Genomic DNA, 23,267 nt, shown 5'->3' on the forward strand with positions numbered 1-23,267 from the left:
GGGGGGGTAGAGAAGGAAATGAATGATTTTGCTCCCCAGGAGATATTTGGTAATGTCTGGAGAAAAATTTGATTATGACATAGGGGGAGAGTTGTGTTGCTACTGGCGTTTAGTGGTTTGAGGTCAGGGATGCTGCTAAAAAATCCTATAGTGCATGGGATATCACTATAACTCCACCCTAACAAAGAGTTATCCAGCCCAAAGTGTCAGTAGTGTCCAAGTTGAGACAGATGACTCCTCCTTTGCTTAGAGTGACCCTCTGATTAGTTATAGATCATACTCATATTTTAAGAGCCAGCTCCAATGCTACTCCAATCATATTTCTCTTTAATTTTTTGATTACCTGTTATATTGAGGCACTAGGCAAGTCAAAAGTAAATAAGATCTAGTTTCTGGCCCTTAAGAATTGTGTAAGCAAATAGGGAAACTGACCTGCATAAAAATAAATGGAATGGGCAGCATGACATGAATATCTCGTACTGAGAGGAAACGTCCCAAAGCTTGGAGCCATGGTGACCTCCCAGCCTCTTTTAAACCTTCATGCTATTATGCAGCATACTCACTTATTTATTTGTGTGTTTATTATAATTATATTCATTTTTCATATTGCCAATTTATAATAAGCTTCTTAAGGACTAATACCATGCTTTACTGCCCTTTGAATTTTCTATAGATTATACTTGTGTTTTATATACCCGAGTTTCGAATCAATTAGAGATTGACAAAGAAGAATAAGACATATAGAAATCAGAATACCACCTTTATTATTAGGATGAGAATATAATTTATGGTCCAAAATGGATACTTTTGAGAGTGAAAGGGGCACTAACCTAATGGAATACTGGTCTAACCTGTATGAACTGGAGTCTGTTAAAAGTAAAATCAGATAAGTTAAAGTTGTATTTATTGCATTTATTGCACATAAAAGAATAATTTGTGAACCAGGAGTCTTCAAGCCAACAGTGGAATGAAGCTCAGAAGGGTGTTGTGACAGGACAGCTTATATAATGAAAATGTGGAAACTATTTTATCTTTATAATGATTGGTTATAGTAATGGAGTTTTCAAAATGACAGGTAACTGGTTAAAAGTTATTTTCTTACTCTGTTTTGGAAAACAATTTAAGTTTTATGATTTTTAGAGTATTTACAAGAAATAATTGAAATTAAATTTCACTTGTTATACAATGAGCTAAATTAGGTTTTACTTGCATGGCTTAACTGGTTTTGTCTGCTTAAGGAATTTTCAAGTTTGGTCTCCATTTTATTTAATTCATATCACACTGTTTATTATTGAAAAAAAAAACAGTTGTTAAAGAATGTAGCCTATCTGAACCCTAGAATTAAGTAGATTCCCCACCTACGTATGAGAGTAGTGGAAACCCAGAGCTCCCTTGGGAGATCAGGCACCAACCCCAATATGACAGAATGCAGTACACTACTCTTTGCCAGCAGGCCAGCTCCCAAGAGGAGGAAGAAGAAATTGTCCCAATTTTATCAACCAGGTAAGTCACCCCATCTGCCCTAGGGAGGAATGAATGAAAGGGCAGGGAGATACCAGGAATATGTGTTAGAGCTTTCTCAACATGGAAGCAAACACCAGAAATGGGGAAGATGTACTTCTGTCTTCTACTCAACATTATGTATTCAACGCACACTTGTTCTATTGATTCCCTAAATTATAATTGATCATTAGCTCCTCTAAATCTCACTGTACCTAAATTTTTGATATGGCATTTTTCACATTCCTTTATAAAAATTGGTTTCATACATGTCTGTGTTCCTACTAAGTTGTAATCCCTTTGAGAGTGTTGGTTTTGCCTTATTTATCTTTGTTCCCCATGTAGACTAAAAGATAATTACATTGAATTTTCCTTTTATCAAAATCTAGTGTTGGTTATAGGTCAGGTGAGGGGAATAAAAGTGAGGAGGAGGATGTTTATCATCTCACCCCTTTCTAGTTTATTTTCTATACTTTCATTCCCCTTACGGAAGCGAATTGGGACAGAGGTTAAGTAACTTGCTCTGGGTCATGAAGGGTAGTAAGAAAGAGATTCAGGATTTACAGTTTTTCCTTTGACTCTGTTCATTCTTCTACACTGCATCATACTTCCTTCACCTAGCCTTAGGTTTCTTGACTCAGATTTGTATGTCCAATAGAACCTGACAGGAGTGGATACTTAAAATGTATTGAAAAAAAATACAACAATTAAATAACCATGTTTGACAATATAGTATCAAACTAAGTGTCGTAGGAACTACATGACTTTAGAGTTCAGAGAAAAGGGAGATGTTTGAGGGAATTCATATTTGAAACCTTTGGAACTTAGTGTTTTCTACCCTTTCCTTCTTGAAATCATCTGAAATTTGATTTCCCTGAAATTGCTTTATCCAGAATTTCGTACCATTCATTCGTGGTTCTTCTTTCTCTTATCACACTTTAATTGTTACTATTTCCTAGGGTTCCATTTTCAGCATGCCTGTCTTTTCCTTAGCAGGTTCAACTAGTTCAGTGGTGAGCTGGTGCACTGGTACCTCCCTAATACTCTCATATAGTTGCAGCTTGCCCTCTCAGAAACTGTCACAGGAGTGTACTCATGATGTGCAGTCTTGGTTATGTGTAACACTGAATTATTTATTTGTCACCCTCCCTCGCCTCAACTGTGTTCTTCCTTTGTACTTATTCTTGGTTACTGGCATCAACAGCTAATAAGTTACCCAGCTACAGACTTCAGAGTTATCCTTGGCTCTTGCTTCCTGTATCCAATGAGCCATTAAAGCCTCCCTTGATCTCTGAAATCTCTTCCTCTCTCTCCATTTCCATTGCTCTAATTTAGGCCCTCTTGTTTGCCCAAACTATTAAAATTGGTCTCCATATTGGCCTTTTTTCTAGCCTTTCCTCTTATTTACTCTCTAATTCTTCACAGTGTCAGCAGAGTTCTCTTCCTAAAACAGACAGCCCCAAGCTAAATATCTCTAGTATCTCAACATTGCTTAGAGAAAATAAAGTCCAAATTCTTTAGATTGGTGTTATAAGGAAGAAGTGATATTTACCAAGTACTTTCTTGTTAGTGAAGGTCTGTTCACATAAGGACATGTTATAAATATTTGTTAAGTAAATACATACAAGAGGTTAAATGTCTTTGGGGGGGGGGTATGTATGGTGAACACTTGGGTAGTTTTCCAGTCTTCAGAAAAATCTGTGTTGAGAAAATCCAATATAGACCTTAAGTGCTGGTACCGTGGACATCTCTGCAGCAATTTTCTTGGGTCTCTGAATAGTGTTGAGATAGGCAGAAGAATATAAACTCAAGCTAATGTAAGTGGGTGTATATGAGAACCCATAAACTGTGAACATTTGGACATATCTGTCCTCTCTGGATTCAGTTTTAGGTTCTGTTTTCCCTCAAATAATCTACTTATTCACCTGTAGTCAGTCTTTCCTGATGTTCATAGGCATCCCAGTACTGACCATCCTTTCTTTTGTCACAGATTAGACAACTCATCTCTTAAGCACAGTATGTCACAGTGCAAGATTTATCTCCAGTGCACAGGACAATATTCATTCTTAGTGTCTTTGCTCTCTTACCTCACAACATAACCAGCACATCTTATCTTCCTGTTCCTACATTCATGTTTTCCTGCTCTGCCCTCTTCCCTCATTTCCATTAGTCTTAATAAATGCTGTCAGGGGCGCCTGGGTGGCGCAGTTGGTTAAGCGTCCGACTTCAGCCAGGTCACGATCTCGCGGTCCGTGAGTTCGAGCCCCGCGTCGGGCTCTGGGCTGATGGCTCAGAGCCTGGAGCCTGTTTCCAATTCCGTGTCTCCCTCTCTCTCTGCCCTTCCCCCATTCATGCTGTGTCTCCCTCTGTCCCAAAAATAAATAAACGTTGAAAAAAAAAAATTTTTTTTAAAAAAATAAATAAATAAATGCTGTCAGAATTCAGAGAAGGATCAATCACTGAACATAAAGGAGATGGGTCTGACTCTAGACCTATAAGGCTTTTACTGGTAGAACTCAGATAAATCAGAGTAAGGGCAATGCTTTCAGCAAGTGTATTGTTATGACCTGTCTAGGCAACAACAAAAAAATTGGCCTGTTTAGTTGAAGTTTAGTGAAAAGCAGTAGAGAATGAAGTTAGGCCATTATTTCCCAAAAGCTGTATGATGATATGTTAAAAAGGGGATGAGGGATTATGAAATTATGAACCATTCTCTCTGACCCTAATACACTGTCCTCTTAGGAGGACATTAATACTTTATTCTTCACTTCAACGAAGTCCCTCCTTATCTTTGACTCACTGTATTAAAATGTCCCAGAGGGTGAGGAAATGTAAATGAAGAATTCTTGGCAAACTATAAGCTTAAATACCCTGCAGATAGGGCACCTGAGGACCAGAGGAAAAGCATTCCAGGAGATAAAGGATACAGAAGGAGAGTTGAGTATTGGCTCTCCCTCCCAAAGACCAAATAGAGGAACAACTCTCTGACTCATTCTCCAGTTAAAAAAATTTTTTAAAGTAAAGAAAAAATTAGTAAAGATGCTATTCTGACAAAATGTAAATACCTTCCTTTAGAAAGAATTCAACTTCCTATAAACTAACATCATCAAAACATTGAAAACCACTTGAAATAAGTACAAGATAGGCATTGGGGTTGGAAAGTGAGAGAAAGCATAAAATACGTGATATGTTGTATAGAGAGAAGCAGGGTGAACTGAAACACTGATTGCATTATGTGAGGTGCCATGCACCTCCAACGTAACCAAGCCTGTAACACGACTTTGTAATTGACTGTGTGCACATGTGTGTGAGATATGTGTTTTTTAATGTTCCTTTTGTTTCACAAAATCTTTTGAGGACTAATGCATTAAATCTTATTTCTATTAAAAGCTAAGAGAATTTGATATTTCTCAGAGTGTTATAAAGGATTTTGATACTAACAAGAATGCCATCATTGAAGGACATTCAATTTTAAGCAACTGGTGCTACGTTTTGCCAAGGTGAGATTTCAATTTGTAGCATCTGGGGTGGGTCCAAGGTGTAGTGGTTCTCTCTCATTTTGCTTCGACATCAATGTGTACAAAAGTATAAAGGAATTTTTGAAACTGACTTGTAACTTGAAAAGTGTTGTCATACTTGCAGAAGTCATCAATTTCCTTTATCAAATTAGTAAAATAATTTTATTATACACTTAAATTTTTGTTAAATGTAATTTTTACAAAAGTAAAATTTCTAGATAGCTCATTATGAAATTACAACTATTATAATATCAATAAAACCTTATAAATTTTACGTATAATTAACGATTCATTATCATTTGACATGAGCTGTTTTTTTTTTTTTTTTTTTTCAACGTTTATTTATTTTTGGGACAGAGAGAGACAGAGCATGAACGGGGGAGGGGCAGAGAGAGAGGGAGACACAGAATCGGAAACAGGCTCCAGGCTCTGAGCCATCAGCCCAGAGCCTGACGCGGGGCTCGAACTCACGGACCGCGAGATCGTGACCTGGCTGAAGTCAGACGCTTAACCGACTGCGCCACCCAGGCGCCCCATGAGCTGTTTTTTAAGATTGTACCATCTGTAGGGGAAAATGGCTTATTATTTATATAAATAGGACTATTGGGATGAAATTTTAACCTGCTTAGGAAAAAGAACTTTAATTAACTAAGAGAATATGCATGATAATTTAATCATCAAAGCAGGGAAGAGGTAGATAGGGAACACGGGTTTGACTCTGATTCATTCAACTCTTAATAGACTTTTCCCTAATGTCTAACAGTTATAGGCATGCTTCTGTGTGGCAACATTTTATTAGTCATTATTTTGTGTTTATAACTGGCATGTTGTTTGTATCAATTCAATTTCACTTTTTCCTAACAATTCTGGTTGTTGAGATTTACTACAGTGTGTGTTAGGAACTAAGAGCAAATGATTAGTTTTTACTTATGTAAAGAGAGTTGCTAAATCTTTTTAAATACTCCCTAAATTAAGTTACATAGTTAAATAAAATGATATCCAAGAATATTTTATCAACTCTTATTTTTCATAGTATGAAAAGGGGACAAATAATAAGTATTCTTCACACCATTCCCCCTGACTGTCCTTTTCATTCATATGAAGATTTCCAGATGCACTGGGATGACCTGGTAAGGAATAGAAACGTATATTATGTTAGAAGCTATTTGATTTTGCTTCTTATGATTTAACCCAAGTTTAGCTTTCTCTTGAGAGAATTTCAGCTTGGTTCTTAATTTTCAGTATGGCTATAAACTTCCAGAAGATTGTGGAAATATTAAAATATACTGCAGCGTCTACTTCAAAATGATAGGAGAAAGGATCTTCACATATCCTTTACACATCATGTATAACAGAAGCCCCCTGCCAGCCTCATGATCCAGTCTTGCTTCTGGCCCTGATGTACATCATCCTTTTCAATCTTCTCTGCATCCAAATGAAACTGCTTTCCCCTCTAACTTCTTTTTCTTCTGCTTGAGTGTTTCTTGTTTTCCTTAGTTTTTTTAAATTAAGGATGAGCTTAATAATGATATTTATTCTCTTAAACGCCATTGCAACATTTTAGGCAACAAAAGGAACTTCAGAGTGCCTAGAAAAATGTTTACATGATTGCTAGTAGACAGTAAATAATCCTAGAAAATAACCCTAGAATTCTCCTTAGTCAGGGGCTCCCTCCAGTGGCATTTTGGATATTACTGAAAGGGTGGAATTAAAAGAATTTGTCTTTTAACAGAGATTTTTCTTTTTGGAAGATTATTTCATCTCACAGGCAAAATTTAGAGGATCTCACTTGCACTTAATGCACCTGAATGATTTAAGAAAATGTCTTTCTTAACATTATTTTTTTTTTTTTAATTTTTTTTTTCAACGTTTATTTATTTTTGGGACAGAGAGAGACAGAGCATGAACAGGGGAGGGGCAGAGAGAGAGGGAGACACAGAATCGGAAACAGGCTCCAGGCTCTGAGCCATCAGCCCAGAGCCCGATGCGGGGCTCGAACTCACGGACCGCGAGATCGTGACCTGGCTGAAGTCGGACGCTTAACCGACTGCGCCACCCAGGCGCCCCCTTAACATTATTTTAAATTTAATAATAATTACATGTGTTCAGGTGAAACTCTTCAATTGTAATTGATACTGATTTCACATTCCTGTCTCTGTATTCCGACCTGCTAGAGTTTCAGACTGGAAGAAGGAAGAGCCATAATGTTCTCTTTCTGCATTCTACACTTCCTAACCCAAATCTTAATGTAAAATTGAGGCTGACAGAGATCAACTGCTCCCTTTCATTAGATGCAAAGACATTGTTCCAAGTTCTCAGAATATTTTTCATTAGAAAAGTAACCACTTTTCTGAAAGATCTGCTTTTGGAGCTTGAATACAATCTGTATGTGTTGTTTCTCTGTACCGAATTTTTACGGCATTTGGAGATGCAACCTGTTTATTGTTTATTATAAATACTTATTTTTGTAATCTGTAAAGGTCATAGTGTCTTTGTTATAAATCATTTTTGGAATATCTTAGTCTGCCAGCTCTGTAATAAGGACACAATAAGCAGTCTGGAGTGTTAAAATAGAAGGAATCAAGATCCCTGTGATAAAACATACTTTTACCTTTGGAAAATATGAAATAAGAAATGTATAAAATAGGATTTAGTTATGTGTGCCTTTTAACAGTTACTATTGTAATTACTTTTTAATTCCATAGAAATTGCTCTCTCTTAAGTACAAAAACTGTTCTATTATTCGTTAACATTGGTCAGATACCCTCTCAGCTGCATCAGAAGTCAGCCTATACAGTTCTTTCCAAGAGTAGATTTGGAAGGTGTGTTGCAAAGTTTCCTTTCAGATTTAAAATCTAAACTGCCTCATATATGTGGCTTTCCCATAAAGATGACAACGAAACCATGCTACTACACACAAGAACTAATGAAGCCTCATGTACAGGTAAGAGATTTCATATCCTACTGAGTTTTCCAGGACTTAGTATGCACCTGTCTTACTTGGATCTCTTGCTCTCTGTGAGGGACTACCTAGCCCATTGTGCTAGAATTCTTTTCTCTCAGGTCAGTGTTTCCCTAATGCTATTCGATGTGATTGTACTTGATCATTTGTCACTGACATTTATTGTTATTACTGTATTTAACATAGCAATATAGTAATAGTTGCTTACTGGTCTATTCTAATTTAGCGTGAACTCCTGGAGGACAAATATCATACTCATTTTCTTATACCAAGTACCTGGTACAAAATAGATGTTCACTGAAAGTTTTTTTTTTTTTTTTCAATAAATAAATGATCTTATAGTATAGTTTGGAAACATTCGCCTCATACAAATCCAAGTTTACTTTGAATTGCCACTTCATTTGAGTCTGGTTGATGAAAAAAGCCTTTGTATAATTCTGTTTACAGAAATCGAATTAATTCAATAACGTTTTCATTGTGAGAGGATACGGGAAGTGAAATCTTGTGAAGAAGTACCAGCAATTAAGTAATACTGATGAAGAAAGTATTCTGGGCTATCTTTACACTCGCCAGAATATGATTTCTTTGTCAACAGATAACAAAATTGAAAGGGAAGTTTTTGAGAAACAAATATAAGGAAACTTAATTTAAAAAGTTTCAACAATGATCTTTCTTATAAATGATAATTGTGTTTTCATAAAAGGGAAAGAAGAAAGTTTGAACAATTTGAGTAGTCTGAATTGTAATATGAATTATATGAATATTTGTATTGTCTGCTTAATCTCTTTTCTTGGTTCACTGTGTCCTCTGTTTATTGTAGTTTCCACTGCTCCAATGATTTCAGGTTTCACATGGCATTGACTTGCTGTGGCTCATGGCATTTTTTCAGTTTTTGTTTCTATTGTCATTCTCTTATAATCCTCAACTAAAATTTGCCAGCGCTAGTATCTGATAGTCCCCATTTATCTTTTCAGACCAGGCTGCGCTTTCTGTCCCTGGTGAGCATGGGGATTTGGTATCCTTGAGTCAGGGACACCTCATGTAAATGGTGTAAAAACATGGCAGCCCATTTAGATATCAGGGCCAATAGACAAGGCCATTTTCGAAGAAAAGAATGTGAGTGAACAAATTCCAATTGACATCCTTATGATAATGAATCTTAAGTTTTGCCCGGACATAACATTTTTAGAAGTTTAGTTGCTGGCCAAGTCCGTATCTGTGGAATTAAAAAGAAAATACGTCATTACATAATGCGTTTTTATTGGATATATTTATTGAATACTTAATTATTTCCATCCCATGTCTGTTTTAGAAATAGTGAATCTGGACAGTATACTTGTTCAAATTTTCTTTTTCAATGTAAAACAACACTTAATTGGAAACCCTGGTCTTTATATTCCTCTTGACAATAAGAATTTATCATTCTCAGTTTTATTGAGTGCCTTCTGTGTGCCAGCTGCTTTTATGTGTATTATTTCATCTTAATCATAAAAACACAGTCTTGGAATAAAGAATTGTTTTCCAAGTTTTGCAGAAGAAACTGAAGCTCAGAGCATCCAAGTAATTTAACCAAAGCCACACAGTTAAATACATTGCAGAATTAGAACTGAAACCCCCGAGGCAGATTCTTAGTCACAAAACCGGGAAAAGTTTACATCTGTGGTTAAGAGCTCTGGCTCTAGGAACCCTTACTATGTGCATAAGCTTAGGCAAGTTATTTGATCTCCTTGTGCCTCAGTTGCCTTGTAAAACAAGGCATGGTAGTGGTGGTGATAATAACATCTGTTGCAAATTGGGCTCTCTAGGAAGCTGACTCTGGAGTCTATGCATGTGATGTTTACTGGGGCTGAACCTGGAACACTTGCAGAAAGTGAGGATGGAAGAACATGGGGTCAAGGGAGAAGTCAAAAGCAAAGCAGGTAGCAGGTAGCCTTGGCCAATCTTCTGAGGAGCTCTAAGGCTAAAACAGCTCATCATGGTGGTTTTTTATCATCCAAATAGCCAGACCTTTGTGCCTCCTCCTCCGTCTGCCACTGCATTTGCACCACACGGGGACTGGCATGTCCTAAGATGAGGTAGGTTGGCCCATGCAGGGGCCAACTCCCAGGAGTGGGGGCAGCAGCCCTTCTGTGAAGGGGACCTGAGCAACATGTCACCATGTCCTTCACGGTACTTTGCGGTATTTTGTTTTTTGCTTTAGGATCAGATAATACTTAGAACTGTTCCTTGTACTCAGCTCTCAGTAAATGTTAGTTCCTGTTATTGCTACACCACATGTTAGCTCTAAGATTCAGGTAGTCTAAAATGTGGAAGTTTAAAAAATAGAAAATAGTGGTACCTAGGTGGCTCAGTCCCCATGTCGGTTAAGTGTCCGACTTTGGCTTAGGTCATGATCTCACAGTTATAGGATTAGGCCCTGCCTTGAACTCTGTGCTGACAGCTCAGAGCCTGGAGCCTGCTTTTGATTCTGTGTCTCCCTCTCTCCCTGCCCCTCCCCACATCCGCAACTTTGTGTCTCTGTCTCTCAAAAATGAATAAACATTAAAAAAAAAAATTTTTTTTAATGTTTATTCATTTTTGAGAGAGAGAGAGTGAGCATGAGCGGGGGAGGGGCAGAGAGACAGGGAGACACAGAATCGGAGGCAGGCTCCAGGCTCCGAGCTGTCAGCACAGAGCCTGACATGGGGCTTGAACCCACGAACTGTGAGATCATGACCTGAGCCGAAGTCGGACACTCAACTAACTGAGCCACCCAGGCGCCCCTAAAAAAATGTTTTTAAGTAAAAAATAAATTGATCAGACTATTTGATAAAACTCAGCTGACTTTTTAAAACATTAAATTAACGGGAGTGCTTTACCAGACTGGATTTTTTTTAATAAACCGATTGAAATTCTCAAAGATAGGTAAAAGAAATTACTATAACAAACTCTCATATGTCTAGCATCTATCTCTTCTTTGATATATTTTTGGGTGGGGAGTAAACTGGAGTATTATTTTAAAAGAAACCCAAGATGTGGGACTTCTGGATGACTCAGTCAGTTAAGCATCCGACTTCAGCTCAGGTCATGATCTCACAGTTTGTGGGTTCAAGCTCTGCATCAGGCTCCATGCTGATGGGGTGGAGACTACTTGGGACTCTCTCCCCCTCCCCAAACTCACACTTTCTCTCTCTCTCTCTCTCTCTCTCTTTCTCTCTATCTCTCAAAATAAATAAATAAATAAACTTAAAAAAAAAAAAAAAAGGAACCCAACATGTGATGTTGTTTCATCTGTAAATACTTTAGTATGCATTTCTATCTGACAGGAGCTTTTAAAAAATTATCCAATAATTCTTTAGTATCGTGTAGTATCAGCCCATATTACAATTCCCTATTAATCTCAAAGATTAATTTTAGAGGTTTTGTTTAAATCATAATCCAGTCAAGGTCCACGTAATTTCATTTGGTTGTTATCTCTTAAGTCTCTTTTATTCTATAATATTACAACCCCCTTCCCCACTTTCCTTTTATTTATGTCAGTTATTTGCTGGAAGAACTGGACCATTTGCCCTGGAGAATGTACCATATTCTGGAACTGACTGTTGCTTTCTTAGGTCATGTCATTTGAAGTTAACATATTCTTCTAAACCTCATATTTCCTACAAGCCTGTGGTTAGATCTAAGCTTAACTGAATTCTGGTTCAACTTTTCTTTTTAATTTTTTTTTTAACTTACATCCAAATTAGTTAACCTATAGTACAACAATGATTTCAGGAATAGATTCCTTAATGCCCCTTCCCATTTAAGCCCATCCCCACTCCCACAACCCCTCTGTTTGTTCTCCATATTTAAGAGTCTCTTATGTTTTGTCCCCCTCCCTGTTTTTATATTATTTTTGTTTCCCTTCCCTTATGTTCATCTGTTTTGTCTCTTAAAGCAAAATTAGTCAGAGAAAGACAAATATCATATGACTTCACTCATATGGTTCAACTTTAATCAAGAAACACTCAGGTGGTGTAGTACACAGAACCAGATTTTAATAAAACACATTTGATCAGTCATTTCAGTCAGTCCTCAAGTTTCATTTAATCATGACCTTAATTCTAGGACTCCATTAAATGACATCTATTCATATCTAAATATAGGTTAAGGCTTTTGGTTTTCCTCTACACTTTATGTTAATGCATCAAGTTATGTAAATTGTATGTAGAGTTCTAGAAGTTAAAAGTCAACTTAGCCACATTTGCCAGTGATACGTGGCAGAATAATGATGATAATGTAGTAAAGCATATGATTTTTGTTCAGCTATGACCTCATAAAGCTTTGGTTTTTGACCATTTAAGTATTTTAAGCTCTATGAATTATTTATGATCTCATCTGCTATTTACATAGTACTTTTTTGTAGTCTTTTTATAAATTTTGAATATAAACCTAGAGGTTTCACCCTTTGGGCTATTTATTTTAGAAGTTGAAAGAATGAGGAAATAATACATTGACAAGCTAGGGGGCAAAACAAGTCCTTGGAAGTTATTTTCATCAGATGTATGTTCCTAACACAGGTGAAAACAAAACAGGGTGTGAATATAAGCATATTTCAGACACATATTCTATGTAAGTTTTATGTCAGAATACAAGTAATCTATTCTTATATGAATCTGCTTAGAACAAGTTTTTCTTTTGGAATCTCAAGTAGTAGGTATGTTGTTTAAAAGTTACTATAGTTTATGAAACCTAAGGGTCAAAAAATGGCTTAGTTCTTCAACCCTTTTTTCATCAAATAGAGATATATACATATTGAAACATTTTAAGATGATCCAGTCACTTCTGATAAAAGCTCTCTTTGAGGCAGAATTTCACTGAAATTTAAGAATTCTTATTTTCCTCATGGTAGTATCTATACAAGAAAAGGCTGTGTAGGCTGAGGACATTTGGTGTATTTGCTTAATATGGTCCATGAGAATGAATGCCCTAAGCTCTGTTTCTGGACACCTACAAAAATGATGCGTGGATACTTAACTTCTGCTAACTCTGCAACTAAAATAGCAAAGGCATTCATAATTGAACTTTCCAGCAGAAACTGCAGAAGTGTGGTTTTATCTCACTTCTTCCTTCCAAGTAGTGTATGATTGTGTCTGAATAGTTGATCCTAAATTGTATTCTGAACCCTAGCTGCAAAGGAGAAAATCTCCATTTTAGATTTCCAGGCACTGGTTTAGGAAGGAACACTAGACAGAGGATAGGATGGATGATGAACTTCAGTCCACCATACCCATCCCACAGTCACAGCTGGGTAATGCAGGGGTGAGGGAGGCATTCACTTCTTGACCTAGATTGGTCTGATGTTTGTGGTCTCTGCTCATGAAGTATCTTGACGAAGATAGTGTGCAGGGTTTTCTCCTAGCTCCCTTGTACAGAGGGCCTTCAGAAGGACACATCACACCCTGTTATGGGTTGAATTGTGTCCTCCTTGCCCCATATTCGTGTGTTGAAGTCCTAACCCCAGTATCTCAAGATTTTATCTTGTTCAAAGTAGGATCACTGCAGATATAATTAGTTAAGATCAGGTCATATTGGAATAGAATGGGCCTCTAATCCAATATGACTGGTAATGTTACATAAAAGAGAAATTCGGAGACAGGCACATGTACAGGGAGACCTCCATGTGAACATGAAGATGACCATCTACAAGTCAAGAGGAGAGGCTTGGAACAGATACTTTCTTCATGGCCCCAATCCTAACAACACCTTGATTTCAGACTTCTAGCCTCCTTAACTTTGAGTCAATACATTTCTGTTGCTTAAGCCACTCAGTCATGGTAGTGGCATCCCCATCCATAGGGACAGCATCACTATCAAACTAATACAAACCCCTTTGTGATGCATGCTTTTTCATTCAAGATAGCAATCTGCAGGGGTTATAAGCCAGCTCTTATTCCTTGGTCAGCCTTTGTATCCCTTCACTCAGGGTCATGAAACCTGTCTGGGTCTTTGGTGCCCTCTGAAAATTATGGGGAAGTAAAGTGTATTCTTGCCCTACTGACATGGATAAGCCTCCAACTTGAGAAATACACAGACAAACGAGAAGTGAGCCCTCCTCATCTGTTTTTAGCATCAACTCAAACCTCACCCCAAATTTTTCTTAGAGTCTTCCCACTTCTCCCAAGAATAACCAGGGTAGGAGAATGAATATTGTTCTCCATGTAGACTTTGTGTTATGTCAACTTAAGTATGCTAGAAGTCTATTTTTCTGAATTCCTGTCTCTACGTAGTTCTGGCTTAGGGTAACATGATGAGAAAGGTGGAAGTGAGGCAAGAACCATATTTACACTTGGAATTTCCATCTCTGTGAGGCCTGTATGGCAACTCAGCCCCTTGGGGTATATCCTATGGCACCTTGGTGTGGAGACATGATTGGGCCATGGTTCCTTCATCTCCCACCATATCTCCTCTTTAAGCCTCTCTAAAGCCTGCATCAGATTTTTGTGCAACTTCATTGCAAAGTGCACCAGTCCTTTGGTACTGTGACATTGGAGGCTTGAAGTCGGTAAGGGATGACATAGGTTCTGGCCAGAGACAGAATGCTTTTTGACATGGCCATGAGATTGTCTATTCACATGCCCTTATGACCAATGACAACACTCAGGCTATTGCAGGGTGGAGTCTATGTTCCCTCCTCCTGGGTCTGGGAAGGACTGTGGCAGAGGTGATGCTGTGTGGCTTCCAAGGCTAGGTCAGGTAGAAACTGTCTCAGGACACTTGCTCTGGGATCTCAGGCAAAATGAGGGGCTGCTTGAAGTTAATCCAGTTTACAGCCAGGATCCACCATCACACGCAAGTGAAGAAGTGACGCCAGCCCCAGGGTCATCTCACTGCAGCTCCGTGAGAGACTCCGAACTAAGCCAAGTCAGGTCCCAGAATCATGAGAGAGAAGACAAGTATTGTTTTGAGGCACTAAGTTTTAGTGTGATTTATTCTGCCTAATCAATAAATGGATTGCTGTCTTACGTTTTCTTTGCCTATTTCCAATGCTTATCTCCAGTAGTGGAAAGAGGTAAGTCAGTTGCACTGGGTTTGCACATTATTTCTAGCAGTTTTTAAAATTTTATTTTAAGTTGTGACTTTATGGGTTTTTGATGCCAGAGAGTGAGAAAAGAACTCCCATTCCATGTTTCAGATTGTCACACGTCACTTTTTTACAGCCACTAGGACTCAATAGATACATATTTTAAAAGACTATAGGAGCACCTGGGTGGCTCAGTTGGTTGAGCTTCCAACTTTGGCTCAGGTCACTATCTCACATTCATGGGTTCGAGCCCTATGCCAGGCTCTGTGCTGACAGCTCAGAGCCTGGAGCCTGCTTTGGATTCAGTGTTTCCCTCTCTCTCTGCCCCTCCCCTGCTTGTGCTCTGTTTCTCCAAAAATAAAGTAAAATGTTTAAAAAAAATAAAAGACTGTGAACACTTCCCATTAACAGGTGGCTAGATAAACAAAATGTGGGATTTCCATGCAGTGGAATATCATTCAGCCATAGAAAGAAAGGAAATTCTGACACCTGCTACAACACGGATGAACCCTGAAAACATGCAGAGTGAAATAAGCCAGACATAAAAAAGTCATCAAATATTGTATGATTCCACTTATACAGGATACCTGGAGTGGGCAAATTCATAGACATAGAGAATAGAGGTTCCTAGGAGCTGCAAGGAGAGAGAACAGGAATTGCTGCCAAAGACCACACAGTTTCTGTTTGGAATGAAGAAAAAGTTGTGGAAACAGATAGTAGTGATGGTTACACAACTTAAGTTCAATGAAGAATGCACTCAGGGCCACTGAATTGTATACTTAAAAATGGTTAAAATGGTAAACTTTATGTTTTATCTATGTTACCATAATTTCTTTAAAAAATTTTTTTGATGTTTATTTTTGAGACAGAGAGAGACAGAGCATGAACGGGGGAGGGTCAGAGAGAGAGAGACACAGAATCTGAAGCAGGCTCCAGGCTCTGAGCTGTCCACACAGAGCCCGACGCGGGGCTCGAACTCACAGACCATGAGATCATGACCTGAGCCGAAGTCGGACGTTTAACTGACTGAGCCACCCAGGCGCCCCCATAATTTCTTTTAAAAGACTATAAATACTTGGCTCTCTTTGGGGTATCTGACAAGTCAGTCTGACAGATCCTTGTTGAATTGCTACCAGGTACCAGCACTTTTTAGACAATGAAAATACAAATGATCAAGACCAGACAGCCACTGCCCTACAGTCAAAATCCTACTAAAGGCCTGGTATAGATGCAGCCACCTCTTCCATTCATTTAATTTCTTGGAACAAGTATTTTGTAGTAACTGTGTGAAGGTTTAAGAATGTGAAGTATAGGAGCACCTGCATGGCTTAGTCGGTTAAGCTCCAACTTCACTCAGGTCGTGATCTCACAGCTCCTGAGTTTGAGTCCCAAGTCGGGGTCCGTGCTCACAGCTCAGAGCCTGGAGCCTGCTTTGGATTCTGTGTCTCCCTCTCTCACTCTGCACCTCCTCCGCTCATGCCCTGTCTCTGTCTCTTATTCATTAAAAAAACATTTTTTTATAAAAGAATGTAAAGTATATAAGAATAAATAAATAATGGTTCCTACCCTCAAAGGGTGACGGAACACGCACGCTGAAAGTTACGAACACTACCTTTTACTGGGGTGTGTGTGTGTGTGTGTGTGTGCGCGCGCGCGTGCCTAATACTGATAGTAGGAACATGGGAAGTTGAAAAGGAAAAAAGTGTACACGAGAAAGAAAGACATTCTGAGTGAGAACAGCGTGGACATACTTGGAGGGCAATGGGCAGCTAATTGTAGTTTTCATAGTCAATTTGTATAGAATGTAGAGCCTATCTTCATCTTAAAATATCTTGAAAGGTTGGCATGTAAAAAAGGATGCAGACCGTAAGGAGTGTACGTGTTTCCTCAAGAAGGCTCATTTGTTTTTTTGTTTTTCTTTTCTATTTTATATATTGTAGTGTTATTCGGTATTCTTATTTTGATGATATTTTATATATTATTTCTTTTCCATTAACATTTTTACATTTAAAATTTTTCCTAATCTCTATCCTTTTAGGAAAACAAAGTCAAGGCGCCTAATCTGACCACTAAACAAGTGTTTAGGTCCTCTCTGACTCGGGCCCCTTGCACCAGACCTGTCCTGGCTCAGTGTCTTGTACCAGGTTCAGGAGCCATGAACCACAGGATGGAGATTCCAGGAAGCCAGCTGAAGAAAACCTGGGTGTCCTCAGCACTGCATCTCCAGCAGCAGTCTGTTCAGAGTGGAAAGAAATCCCTGTCTGACAAGGCACCACAAGTACATTTGGAAGCACCAAAGCCCAACACAGGAAACCTTCAAGTTCAAGGCACAGACTTAAGCTCCCAGAATAATACTGCCCCTACATTCATACCAGTTTTCAAAAATCGATCCTTGCAGATGAATAAAAAGATCTTAGAACCTGGCAACCTGAAAAGGGAACAGCATGTTGTTACAGAATCTAAATTCTTTTCACTTAAAACTAGTGTGATCCAAAATGACAAGCTGAATTTAGATCCAGCTATTAAAAAAAGATCTAATCATAACATTCAGATGAATGCTAGAAATTTAAATCAGAAGATTTCCAGACTTCTGCAAGGAAAAAATACTGAGTCCTGTGAAAATATGACAAAATATCCCCCTTCTAATGGAGAATCACCAACTGTGAGTTTAAATGAAAGTAAACACCTCTCTAATAGTTCAGTATCTCATATATCAAATAACAGTTTAGGTGTAATAAAAAGTGCGGTTGACTTCCAAGTGAATAGAAAAGAAAATTTAACAAGGAAATATATAACACAAATTTTGGGGAAAGGCCGCGAATCACTAAAAATGAAAAAACAACCATACATTTTTGAATCAGACACAGAAACAGAAGATCCCCAACTACTGCAGCCACAATCAATGAATCAGACTATAAAAGCTGATGTAAGTGACCACAAATTGATGATAAGCAAAACATCCCAGAGATCTAAAAGAAGATTGTGTCAAGAATCTTCAAAAGCTTCAAAGAGACCTCATTCCAATACTATCCATTATGGACAGTCCAGTTTTCCTAGGAGCAAGGTAAAAAAAAAATTTTTTTAATCTGGGTTATTTGCTATATGGTGGGCCCCTAAAATCCCTAAATAAAGATTTAAGTGATTTGCCCAAGATCATCTAGAAACATAATGAGAAATAGAATATTTGCTCTAACACAACTGCAAGTATATACAGTTCATTTTCACCAAGTGTGATTCTTCAATCTGATTACAGATACGTGATGTGGACAAATCAAAAGTTCAGAAATCTCTCATCATTCCTAAAACTTAGAACATGGATGTGAAGGAAGGACATGACTACCAGGTAACATAGGTGACCTATTTTCCTTTATTTTTCCTTACATTATTTGAACTGGAATTGCCACGTTTAGGGAATCCCCAACCTCTTGGTAAGAAGGAGCTACTTTTAAATTCTTTGAAGCTTTATAATTAACAAGGAAATAGGAAATGTTGGGAACAGTGCAGTCCGTTAATAAGGGCCATACACAGGGTCTGTTGCAAATTGTAAATGACCCCACAGAGGGATGAGGTGGATAGAGGTCCCACTGTGGCTGCCTCCCACTCTGCTCCATGGTCTTTGCAGACTAAGAGGTCATAGCAGTAGCAGATGGCCCAAAGATCCAAGATTCCACAACCACTGGAACATGTACCTTTGGGATTTTTACCCAAGATAATGTTAGTCATTAAAATGTACTCCCCAAAATTGCAGCGCTGGCTAAAGACAAACTTGAGATTTAACTGATAGTGCTGAGTCCAAGTCACCGAATTCAGAAAACCATGCATCTGGAAATTACATTTTATTCCATTCTGCCATCTGTTTTATTCTAAGAACAAACGTATTACTAAAATATCCACAAATACTTTTTTTGCACAGAACTGTTGGAATATTTTCAATTCAAATTCCTTATGAACAAAATAGAAAACATTTTCTTCTTCTATATATGCTATTTCTTTCTGTAATAGAATTTCAGCCTGATTTCAATTAACTGAAAGGTACATAATTATATTCTTTTTTAAAAAAATCATGTAGTTCATGTAGTTTTTGACATCTTACATTTTAATACACTCAGTAGGTGGTTGAGGAAAAAGAGTGTGTTTGTTAAAATGCCTTAAATGTTTTCATTTTCATTTTAAATAAATCTATTCCAGATTTCATAATTTTTTACAAGTATAGAACTTCCCCACTTTGAATTACTTAAGAACTAACATAATTTTTAAAACTTTTTTTAATGTTTACTTATTTTTGAAAGAGAGAGAGAGCATGAGGGGGCAAGGAGCAGAGAGAGAGAGGGAGACACAGAATCCAAAGCAGGCTCCAGGCTCTGAGCTGTCAGCACAGAGCCCGACGCGGGGCTCAAACTCACAAACCGTGAGATCATGACCTGAGCCAAAGTTGGATGCCTAACCGACTGAGCTACCCAGGCGCCCCAAGACCTAAGATAATTTTTAAGTTAAAAAAAATCATTCCATCACCTAGAAATAATAGCATAATGAGAAAAACTACAGGATATCGTTATAGAAAATAATTTCTGCCCAATATAAAGTTAATGTATACCTTGTAAAAATTTGAATAATACAAAACAGTTTCAAGAGAAAAGTTAAAAAATAATCTGTAATTCCTCTTTGCAGACATAACCCTCTGAATGTGGATGGACATTCACACACTCCTATGAACATGAAATCAGGTTCTGTGCACTACTGTGGAACTTCCTTTATCACCTGACACTCATTATTCTCATGGGCACATAGGATTCATTCTGTAGCATGGGTGTGTTACTACATTAACTGTCCCTACTGATTGACATTTAAGTTGTTTCCAACTTTTCACTGTGGTTACAATATTGTATAAACCGTTTTGTAAAAGATAGACAAGTATAGAAATGTTTTTGTTAGTTGAAAATGTCTTTATTTTGCCCTTAACCATTTTTGTTGAAATTTCTTTGAATTTATTATTTTTATCATTGAAGATTTCAAGCTATACAAAGTATAGGTAATAGTGTAAAGAGCCTCTGGGGCACCTGGGTGACTGGGTCAGTTGAGTGTCCGACTCTTGATTTTGGCTCAGGTCATGATCCTAGGGTCGTGGGATCAAAACCCTGCTTTGGGCTTTGCACTGAGTGGGGAGCCTGCTTAAGATTGTCTCTCGCTCGCTCTGTCCTTCTCTCCCACTCACGTGCTCCCTAAATAAATAAACAAATAAATAAGTTTTAAAAAATAGTGTAAAAAGTAGTTATCACCCAGCTTCAATAATTATTAATATTTTGCCACTATATTTCACCTATTTCTCGCAGATTCACTTTTCTTACTGAATTATTTTTTATGGTTATTTATTTATTTTGAGAGAGAGAGAGCAAGGGAGGGACAGGGAGAAAGAGGGAAAGAGTGAATCCTAAGCAGGCTCCGCACTGTCAGCGCAGAACCCAACACAGGAATCAGTCTCACAAACCATGAGATCTTGACCTGAGCTGAAATCAAGAGTCGGATGCCTACCTGAGTGAGCCACCCAGGTGTCTCTTTACTGTACTATTTTAAAACAGATTCAGTACAGCATAAAGTTCACCCATAAACACCTTGATACAGCTCTCTACCCGACGAGGGATAGCATAAAGAAAAAAATATGTGTACGTACTGTGAACCGTCTACAGTGTCTTCACTGACTCACTAAATTTTACTTTAGTCTAACATGCAAACTGACAGGAAGTCCTCAGTAAACATACGATCTATTTCACAGAAGAACTAGAGCCTTCAAACAACCAAAATACTGGCGTGAAGATTCAGCTGTATGTGTGTGCTCTGTGCCAGGCAGTGGGCTGAGCACCGTGTCCCTGAAACCACAGAACTGCCGTTGGCTGTGTAGTCTAGTCCCCAACCAACCCACTCTGGGCTCCTGGCAAAGATGTAGGAGCCTGAGAGTAAGGAAGCAAATGCAACAGTGACATTTTGGTCCACGATACAAAAATTATTGAGCGTATAAAAAATGAGGAACAGAAATAGAGCTTCTCACCGAATTAGTATTTTTCTGGCTTTCAAACATTTTAGATGTTTAATTTACAAAATGTGATACAATAGTTGTGGTAAGATATTTAAAAGAAATAAAAACCCTCACTAATATTGCACTGAAATAATTCTTCATTAAATTTAAAAAAATAAGCAGAGAACCAAGTATAAGTTGAACTTCGATTTTTTAAAATGAGATTCACTATTTTTGCTCCTTCGCTAAACATTACAATTAAAGGCAAAAGCGAATACGAGCTCTACTTGAAGACTGTAAATATAGTTCTTGCTCTTGGAATTGTGCCTGGCTAATTCATTTACTGTGTGTCTTTTACCATAAGCATGTCTTTTTTCCAGAGTCTATTTTGTAATATTATTTTACCATTTTCATAGGGAAACACACCTGGTTTAAAGCCCATTTTGAGTGTGCCTTGCTCATTCTAGAACTGGTATGGTAGACAACGAGTAGACTGCAGTAAAAAATAGTATATCATTGTGTTTGTGAGGCTGTGCTGAAAATACCTGTTAATGAAAATACCATGAATAAGGATATATATTCGGTCACTCAGTCATCCACAGAATGTACTTTCTTAAAACCAGTCTTTCCCTCTGCTCCACACATTCCCCGCTGCCTTCCTGCCGCTCTCCTGCTGCTGTCCAGTCTTCATGCCTGAGGTAATAAAGACTTGTTTTATTCTAAGACTAAGTGGAATAATTAAAAAGATAAATCCACTGCTTAGTGTGTAGTATCTTCCAGTTCTTTATATAAATAATCTTGCTAGATCTTCCTGCACTCCGTTAGTGTCTAAAACTAATTTATAGGATACTATTTCATTTAGATAAATTTAACCTACATGACAAAGCCTGCTTGTGTTAGGATCAGCCTATTTTCTGGTGTAAAGTAGGTTTATTTTTGCTCTTACAATATTTATCCTAATGAAAACTTACCACAAAAATATATATGATATATATGTATATAACATATATATGTACAGATGATTTACTATAGAGATACTTGAACAGATTGATTGATTATTTACTATTCGATGTTCAGAGAAGAGGTCCCAGGGAGAATTACTGGCTCAGACTCCCTGAAGAAATTAATGAAGATTTTGTTTCATTTTAAAGATTATAATTTTGAAAGCCAGGATAATTCCAAATCTAATTAGGGAAAACTAAATTGTACTTCCTTGTTTAAATTTTGGTTTATATGCATCATGGCCACCACCCCCACCCTGCCCTCAAATCATTCTTCATATTCCAGCTGTGAGTTTTAGAACCATTACAATTTTAAACAATTTTGTGTTTGCCTATATACAGAAACTTAAAAGATTAGCCATTTCATTTAAAAACCTGTGGCATGGGGCGCCTGGGTGACGCAGTCGGTTAAGCGTCCGACTTCAGCCAGGTCACGATCTCGCGGTCCGTGAGTTCGAGCCCTGCGTCGGGCTCTGAGCTGATGGCTCAGAGCCTGGAGCCTGTTTCCGATTCTGTGTCTCCCTCTCTCTCTGCCCCTCCCCCGTTCATGCTCTGTCTCTCTCTGTCCCAAAAATAAATAAACATTGAAAAAATAAATAAATAAAAAATAAAAAAAATAAAAAAACCTGTGGCAATATGCCAAACTAATGCTAAAGAATCATCTTCATAGAAATGTAAATATCCTTTCTTGAACGATTTATAGTTTAAATTTCACAGTATTTTTTGCTTACTATATTTGAATTTTTTCTGTTTATATTTTTTATTATATATTTCTGAAATTATACATTATTTATCATTTTATTTGTATTTGCTTACCATAGTAAATAGGTAAAAAATACGGGTTTGTCAGTGATTATTAACCAGTTCACGAACCAGTTTTGCTCTCTTTTTCAAATTGCACATCATCAGGTGTTACGACAGAACTGACAATATATTGATAGTTATTGATACTTAGGAATGGTTAGTATTTATAAATGTTTAACGATGTCATGGTCATTTATTGGTGCTTAAAATGTCCATTGTTGTTGTATCCTACGTAGTGTCTTAGTTAACATAAGAAAATAAAGGTATTCAAATAGGCGTATTTTCCATGTGTTGGAGTGACTGCATATAGGAATGGAAAGACTTGGGATAAATTCCAAACTATTTTACATTTATAGTTTCCTTTCTTCACATGTATTTGCTACCACATCCATGTAAACTAGTTAGGTCATCAGCACTTCACAGAAGTTTC

The 23,267-nt window shown here is 37.6% G+C and overlaps 1 protein-coding gene and 1 long non-coding RNA gene across 7 annotated transcripts in view; one reads left to right on the forward strand and one right to left on the reverse strand.

The window, feature by feature from the left end:
* CD3H18orf63 (chromosome D3 C18orf63 homolog) overlaps nt 1–23,267 on the forward strand; it is a 58,060-nt gene that overhangs the window by 10,632 nt on the left and 24,161 nt on the right. For 4 of the 6 annotated variants that reach the window (XR_006707352.1, XR_006707351.1, XR_006707350.1 and 1 more), the window contains exons 8-12: nt 4,891–5,000; nt 6,052–6,148; nt 7,909–7,962; nt 17,061–18,086; nt 18,276–18,365. Coding sequence is in view for 2 of the 6 variants with exons in the window: in XM_045457322.1 (XP_045313278.1) it covers nt 4,891–5,000; nt 6,052–6,148; nt 7,909–7,962; nt 17,061–18,086; nt 18,276–18,332 (1,344 nt within the window). In the remaining 4 variants the exon portion in view is untranslated. Of the gene's footprint in view, nt 1–4,890; nt 5,001–6,051; nt 6,149–7,908; nt 8,615–17,060; nt 18,087–18,275; nt 18,366–19,690; nt 20,156–23,267 lie in introns of those variants that run through there. The other 2 variants (XM_045457322.1, XM_045457323.1) reach the window with 2 other exon arrangements.
* The window catches only part of LOC123587530, a 40,328-nt gene continuing 23,085 nt past the window's right edge, over nt 6,025–23,267 (reverse strand). The window contains exon 2 of the long non-coding RNA XR_006707354.1: nt 6,025–6,145. This is a non-coding gene — a long non-coding RNA (uncharacterized LOC123587530). The remainder of the gene's footprint in view (nt 6,146–23,267) is intronic.

The sequence above is a fragment of the Leopardus geoffroyi genome, chromosome D3 (assembly GCF_018350155.1).
Source record: "Leopardus geoffroyi isolate Oge1 chromosome D3, O.geoffroyi_Oge1_pat1.0, whole genome shotgun sequence".
NCBI lineage: Eukaryota > Metazoa > Chordata > Mammalia > Carnivora > Felidae > Leopardus > Leopardus geoffroyi.